Source organism: Microtus ochrogaster, unplaced genomic scaffold (assembly GCF_000317375.1).
Source record: "Microtus ochrogaster isolate Prairie Vole_2 unplaced genomic scaffold, MicOch1.0 UNK43, whole genome shotgun sequence".
NCBI classification, from domain to species: Eukaryota; Metazoa; Chordata; class Mammalia; order Rodentia; family Cricetidae; genus Microtus; species Microtus ochrogaster.
In genome coordinates this window covers 1,135,935-1,143,243 of record NW_004949141.1, presented here as the reverse complement: position 1 = coordinate 1,143,243, position 7,309 = coordinate 1,135,935, and the positions used below count along the sequence as shown (strand labels likewise).

At 46.0% G+C, this 7,309-nt stretch overlaps 1 protein-coding gene across 1 annotated transcript in view; it reads left to right on the top strand.

The window, feature by feature from the left end:
• Positions 1-3,989, top strand: part of Klhl6 (kelch like family member 6) — a 38,758-nt gene extending 34,769 nt beyond the window's left edge. The window contains exons 6-7 of the mRNA XM_005368930.2: positions 1,165-1,378; positions 2,610-3,989. Of these exons, the coding sequence (XP_005368987.1) occupies positions 1,165-1,378; positions 2,610-2,911 (516 nt within the window). The 3' untranslated portion in view covers positions 2,912-3,989. The remainder of the gene's footprint in view (positions 1-1,164; positions 1,379-2,609) is intronic.
• Positions 3,990-7,309: the final 3,320 nt, after the last annotated feature.

Genomic DNA, 7,309 nt, shown 5'->3' with positions numbered 1-7,309 from the left:
ATTGATCATTTCGACATTGTCTATGGTGGTGGCTGGTGATTGATCACTTTAACATTACCTATGGTGGTGGCTGGTTGATTGATCTATTTGGTCCCATAGACATCTTCTTGAACTTCTCTCTTCCTAGGAGTCAAGAGTCAATATTATCGATCCAGTTAGAGTAGTAACATTCTTCCAGGCTACCTGGCTCTGTGTGGGCATTGTCCTGTGCTAGCCAGAGCCCCATCTATAGAGGGGATGCTGAGCCTACCCCGAGATGGTTAACCCCATTGGTCATATGACCTGGTCTAGAGTCTCTCACCTCAGATGCCTTCTGTCCTGCTCCCCTCCGTACCAGAAAAGGGAGGATTCATTTCCTCCACCATTTGTGAACCCTGGGTCATTTGGTTATGAATAGAAGGCAGGCTGTATTTATTTTCTCATTATTGATGAGCCATTTCCAGGCCTTTGTGCAAGTCTCGAGCAAAGCCACCTCTGATTAAAAACTGCCCCAGGATAAGAAAACAACCTTATCTCCAGTGTTTCCAGATCATTCTCAAATGCAGATTTTCTTTCTTATTGTCAGAGCATGTTCCAGCTTCAGAAAATTGAAAAGCACAAGGAACAGTTATCATCACATTGCTATGACATCCAGCTAAGTCCTGTGAACCATGGGGCTTGGGTCCAAGATCTTTTCTAATCATCAGGTCCCATCACTTAGTCCTTCAAACTAAAGGGTTATGCAGATTGACAAGAGGCTCCTAAAAGTCTACTTTAGTGTTATTGGGCTCACAAACAGAAATCTGGCTTAATCCCCAAATCTGCAGTGTTGCCTCTGCATGGGAGCATCTACATATGCGCATACCCTTAAACTGACCTTGGCACCTAGCAATTGACCATTGAATGAATATGAACATGCTGGCTTCCTGTACAGGGACATTTAGTCTTGCCTGTGTCCCTCCTTCCCTGAGAGCTGGACTGGGGGATAAACAAACAGGATCAGCCAAGACACAGCTTGCTCCAGGCCTCCTAGAATCTGTAGAGACAGTGGGTTTTGTTTCTCTCTGCATTTTCTTGAGAGCCCATGGGTTTTGCCGTTTCAGTTGAAGCATGCCTGAGTGTGTGCTCTGAGCTCCTCCAGCAATCTGAGCAGCACACTGACTCCTGTGCCCTCTGCCCCTGCAGGCTGCACCCCTCCTTGTCCATGTCAGTTCCTTTGCCGCTGCTAGCCACAAGAAGAAGCTGTATGTCATTGGAGGAGGACCCAATGGGAAGCTGGCCACAGATAAGACTCAGTGTTATGATCCTTCAACCAATAAATGGATTTTGAAGTCAGCCATGCCAGTAGAGGCTAAATGCATCAATGCAGTGAGCTTCCAGGATCACATCTATGTTGTCGGTGAGTCGGTGAGGTTTTCTTACATCTGTAGCCGATTGTCCCTGTGGCCATCCGGGAGACCAGGTATTATCATTTTGAGAATGCCTGGGTGATGTGAGTAAGGCTGAGAAGGAAGAGAAGGTGGTTTTGACCCAGACCTTGTTGGAATTTCCCTTGAAGTCCGGGAGGTAGAAGCAGCCACACAAAGCATGGGTGCTATAGTTCAGTGGAGGAGGCCAGGAGTCAGTGCAGGAGTAAAACCGTGTAGCAAACATAGCAAATACACAGAAATTGAAACATTTAGCATAGCAAATGCTCAACGAAAAGGAAAGGTTTGTACGGGTCAGTTTGTGATCATGGACATGCTCCTCTCCTGCTTGGGTTTAGGTACCTGGGAAAAATAAATGCACTTAGTTGAGAGGAAGCCTGGCCAACCAGACAACAGTTGGTGTGCAATTGTTAAAAACTGGTGGTTTTCAGCCCCTGACCACTCCTTAGGATTACCAGAGAGTGCTTTACAAAGTTACAGTAGCCAGGCCTTATATCAGGAGGGTGTCTGGGAAGAGTACAGCTGGGGTCTTCAAAACTCCAGCTGATTTTCATGTGCAGCTGTGATAGAGAACTGCCGATTAAAGAGATGCCAGAACACAAACAGCTTCGGTGGGTAACTCAGGGCTGATCAGGGGAGGCACTAGGAGGTGACCGTCACAGAAAACGTAGCTCTCCCTTGCTGCACGTCTGTTGAGGTTTTGTTTGTGGTCAGTTCTCCAAGGTCTCAAAGATCCAGTATCAAGATGGGCAACCTCGATGTCCTTGATCCTGCTTACTCTCCAAACAGAGGCTGTTCCTGGCTATTGCCAGGCTGACGGCTTTTATGAATTGCCTCTGTACACGGTCCTTTTGTTATCTGTAAAACTGATTTTAGTGTATAGGGTCGCAGATGAGAACGTAGCCACGCTGAGATACCCGAGGCACTAGCTGGGCTTCCCAGGGAGCCGGTCTGAAGGTGTGTTTTGCAGCTGTGCTCAGTCAGATATCTTTTAATACCAGATTCCCACCCGGTAAGAACTGAAAGGAGGTGAAGTTTGCACCTCAGTAACCTGGGGGTCCATCCCGGCTTTCTGGGAAGAAAGCCACCAGTCTACTGTTTCTCTGATAAAATGGTAGATCTGGCCCAATCAAAAGTAGAACTCTTGTGGCTACTGAGGAAAGGCCCAGAAAGATGCCCAGCATGCGTGTTCTTTCTTTGCAGGTGGCGCCATGAGAGCGCTCTATTCCTACAGCCCTCTGGAAGATAGCTGGTGTTTGGTGACACAGTTCAGCCACGAGCGAGCCAGCTGTGGCATTGCGCCCTGCAACAACAGGCTGTACATCACTGGAGGGAGGGATGAGAAGAATGAGGTCATTGCCACTGTGCTCTGCTGGGACCCCGAGGCTCAGAAGCTGACAGAGGAATGTGTCCTGCCGCGAGGAGTGTCCCACCATGGCAGTGTCACCATCAGGAAGTCATATACTCACATTCGGCGGGTTGTGCCTGGGGCAGTGTCCGTGTGACTGTGAAGGGACTCAGGAAGGTGCCCCTGGAGTCTCTGAGCACTGATTCCGCACCCCAGCTTACTCAGGTCTCTTGCGAGCCATAGGTGAGCCTTGACTTTAAGGCTTATCATGGGGCAGCTTATGAGACCAGCCGGGAATGCTTGTGTGACCTACCTCAAGATGCAGGGTAATGTTTAACATTCCATACATGCCTACTTACCCTGGCCTGTGCCAGGCTCTTACCCATGATAATTCGCTTAACTTTGGTAATGACCTGCTGCCGGATAGTATTACGCCTGTCTTAGAGGTGAAGAAAAGGCATTTCAGACAGGCCAACCTTCAGCAGGCCACTCAGAGAGCAAGCAGCTGAGCCGGAATTAACACAGGTCTTCCCCCATCAGTGTCTCTTTCACCACACTTAACTCAGATAGGAAAATCAAAAGTTAACCCCAAAGTGGGCTGGTGTCTCTTTCCAGCAACTTTGCCGAAGACAAGGGAATAAAGGTGTTTTTCTGTGCTGTCTTCCTTTTATTCCTTGTAAATATGAGACTACTGATCTTGGAGCCTTTTGGGCCATTTGTCAAGAGCATCTTCTATGATCTTCCCCTGGACTTGTCTGTTGAGACTAGTCTGGGATGGCCCAGTTGTTTTGAAAAAGGTAAAAGACAGGCCTTGTTTTCCCCACATCGTGGCCATTGTTTTTGATTACAGGATGCACCATTTTGGACTAGAACTACCACTGCCTCTTAGTGGCTGGGGGTGGTTCAGTGGATAAGCACTTGCTGTGCAAGCCTGAAGACCAGCGTTAGGAGCCCTAGAGCCCACATGAAAGCTGAGCAGGTGTGAGCTGCCTGCAATCCCAGCGTTTGGAAAGCAGAGACAGGGGTTCCGCAGGGCAAGCTGGGCCGTTCAGTCAGTCAGAGTTGGTGACTCCAGTTCATCCAGAGACCCCGTATCCGTAAACAAAAATGAAGAGTGATTGCCTGGAAGAGGTCTCAGCAGTGAAAAGCGGAGCATTACTGAGGAAATCATTTGACATCTACTTTGGGTCTTCACACTTGTGAACACACCACTCACACATTAAAAAATAAAATTGAATTAAAGTTTGAAATAAAAAGATTTTTGAGGGGCTGGAGAGATGGCTCAGTGGTTAAGAGCACTGACTGCTCTTTCAGAGGACCAGGGTTCAATTCCCAGCACCCACATGGCAGCTCACAACTGTCTGAAGATTCAGTTGCAGGGGATCTGACACCTTCACACCAATGTACATAAAATAAAGTTAAATAAACCAAAAAATATTTAAAACCATAAAAAAATATTTAAAAAAAAAGATTTTTGAAGTTTTGCCTTCTCAATGGTTTGATGTCCTGGCTTCTCAGTGTGCAATTGCTGTTTTATTTTTGTGTTCTCTCTCCTCACCGCTTGTGAACACCTTCATACTACTGGTCACTCCTAAGAATGCTCTTCTAGAAGTCATTCTTTTGGAGGGCATTTAAGAATTTGAGTCTATGTTCCTGGGACCTGACTTTCCCAGATCTTAGTTTTCAGGGTCCCTATAAATCCTTCATGTAGGTTTCAGATCAACTTGGTTCAATTTCCACTAAAAACACAGAGTCAGCCCTTCACGGAAAGTAAAGGTATTTCAAGTAAACTCAATGGAAATGCATTTTCATTCCTGAGGTGGAGACAGGGGCCATGAAGTCTTGTTTCACAAGCTGTAGTAAAGAACACAGAGACTACATCATCCAAGATGCCTTATTTTTGTTGTATAAGTTCTCGATTCTCTTGGTAGAGTTGTACTTCATGTCAGAGGGTCATACTATGCTTGTGAACCTCCACAGTTTGAGAAGCTAGTAGAATTAGAGTTGATAGTGAATTTCATTAAAAAGTTATGTCTGGAAGAAACTACTCTTCAAACTAGATTTTAAAACCTTGGGAAATCCATCTATTTTTACTTCTATCTAGGTTTTTGAAGATAAACAGCAACACACATCGGTGTGTGTACTGCTCTATCTTCTCATCAAGCATGGCCGTTCTGCTCCCGCCTGTAGGATGTAAGAGGGGACAACACCTTTGTGTGTCCACTCTGCATGTTCACACATTTAGAGCACATTGTCACTCGTGAGCACTAAGCACGTTCATAACACTCTACTGAAACTTCCCTCAGTTCACTCCAGTTCAACATCAAGTGTTCATGGCATCTTCTGTGCTTATTGAGACTTAGGTCTGATGAGTGAATGACAAATACCCCCCGCCAAGAGAGACTCAAGAACTAAGTAAAAGGTTCACTCTACAGTGTTCTAAGTCACCCTTTCCTTGAGTTAGCTAAAACGGAGAGGCACATGAACTCACGAGGCTGCATCCATGTTTTGGTTGCCCTCCATGGGCCCTTTCTGGAATCTGGGCACTAAGACCAGCTAGTTTAGTTGCTTATGTGATCCTCTCTGAGCCTGAGGGTGAAATTGGCTTGTGAGCCCAGGGAAAGTCGGTCTAGTCCAAAGCCTAAGCCAGGGAAGAGCTGTCAAAGAGTAAATGCCATGATAACATCATTAGTATATATGGAGAATTCTTGCTCTGTCCAGTGGAGAGCTGGTCTGCCTTTGGATGAGCTTGATCTGTAAACATCTCTCAGTGTGTGACATGCTGAGAAGGTAAGGACTTTGAATCTGACTTACAGACCTGACTCAAAGTGGAGGTCTTGAGTTCCAGGACTACTTCAGATTTCATAGGTGCTCATAAGGAAGAGCTGTATGATTTTTATAATACCAGATAAGCATATGAATTGTAGCAAAGTCACAGGTACTTGTACTCAAGAAACAGGGATCCTTAGGAATGGATGGGAGTGGGAACACATGTTCTTGTAAAAAGATTTAACATTCCGCATTTGAAGCTTGCCTACTGTAGCTGACAGAAAGAAAAAGTTTGTCATTCTGAGTATAATTTGCAGAGTACTCAGGGTTTGAGTTTCCATGCGTCAGATGTATGGGCAGGATCCTTGAGGGTAGGCGCTAAGGTTTTCAGGTTCTTGTGCCACGTTACGGTGAATTGTACATAGACACATGGATAGTTGCTGGAAAAGAGACACCTGATTAAGGGGAGATATAGAAAGGCCTGGAGTGTGCCGTACCTGCCCAGTGACCTGACCCTGAGATGGCTTGAAGGGAGAAAAGGGCTGGGATGAGGGCTCCAGGGGGTTACTTCCATAGTACCCATGTCAACTAAGTTCATACAACATGGTTTTTCCCAGCATGCTTTCTTGGCTGAGTGAAGCTTGGTTAGGCCAAAGGCATTTCTGTGATGTCACCTTTTGTACATTAATCTGTGAAATTTCCTCTTTCACTGTATTTGTGTCATATACACACTAATCTGGGTTTCTTTTCTAAAAGGTTTTTATTGCTGCTGTTTTTGGGATAAAGTAGCATGACCCCCATCAACGTCCTTTGGCTTATATTTCAATGGAAGAGTCTTCGGTGGTGAAGCGACATGGTACAGGTAGCCAGAGCCAGAAGCTGAGAGTCACATCTTTAACACTCCTTCCATATCTGGCTCCAATATCAATTAGGTAATGGCCATACCTGGCCAGAATTAGGAATTCTGGATTTCTAAATCCTCACAGACTTAGATAACTTCATCAGGGAAACTGGCAAATGCTCTGGAATCCCCTGTGCCCAAGCCTCCTTTGCCTAAGATTTCAGTCCTGCCCGTAGCCTACTGAGATCTCTCCCTCTTTTATCATTCTTGGTCCAGCCCCCTTCTGTGAAGACAGGAAGGAACTCCTTAACTACCCTATGCCTAACACCAAGAGGGAATTTATGACCTTTCAAGGCCTCTTTAAATTTTCTAAATCTGGATCCCTAACTCTTCTTTCATTACCCATCCCCCTCTATCTAGGAGCTTCTCTCCTCCCCCTCCTCTGTTATTAATGCCACTGACAATTTAAGACGGTCTCTATCTAGAGTCTCTACCCTCACACTCCCAGACCCTTCCTGGTCTTTCTTTCTCTTCTTTTACATTACCCAGGGCCATACCCCTGCTGTCCTGTCAGTGAACAGGAGCCGCTTACACCCCAACTGAATCCAAACAACTGGACTTGGTTGTTACAGGGTGGCTTCTTTGTCTATAGACCATAGCTACTGCCATCATTCTTATCCCCGAGGCCAACAAAATATTCCTCCATAGTTCCTTCACTGTTCTTTTCACATTGTTGTTTAAAGATCCCATTGGCCACCATAGATTCCAAACCCCACCACCTTCCCAGGTTCAGGTTCTCCATGCCTATCTCCTGGACCCCAACCTAACCTTCCAACCCTCCTCAACCTACAACCCCACCACTTTATTACCCACCACCTCCTCTAAGACCCCCAATCTGCTCCCTCTTCATCTCCACATCAAAGTTTTAGACTTCACCCTCAACCC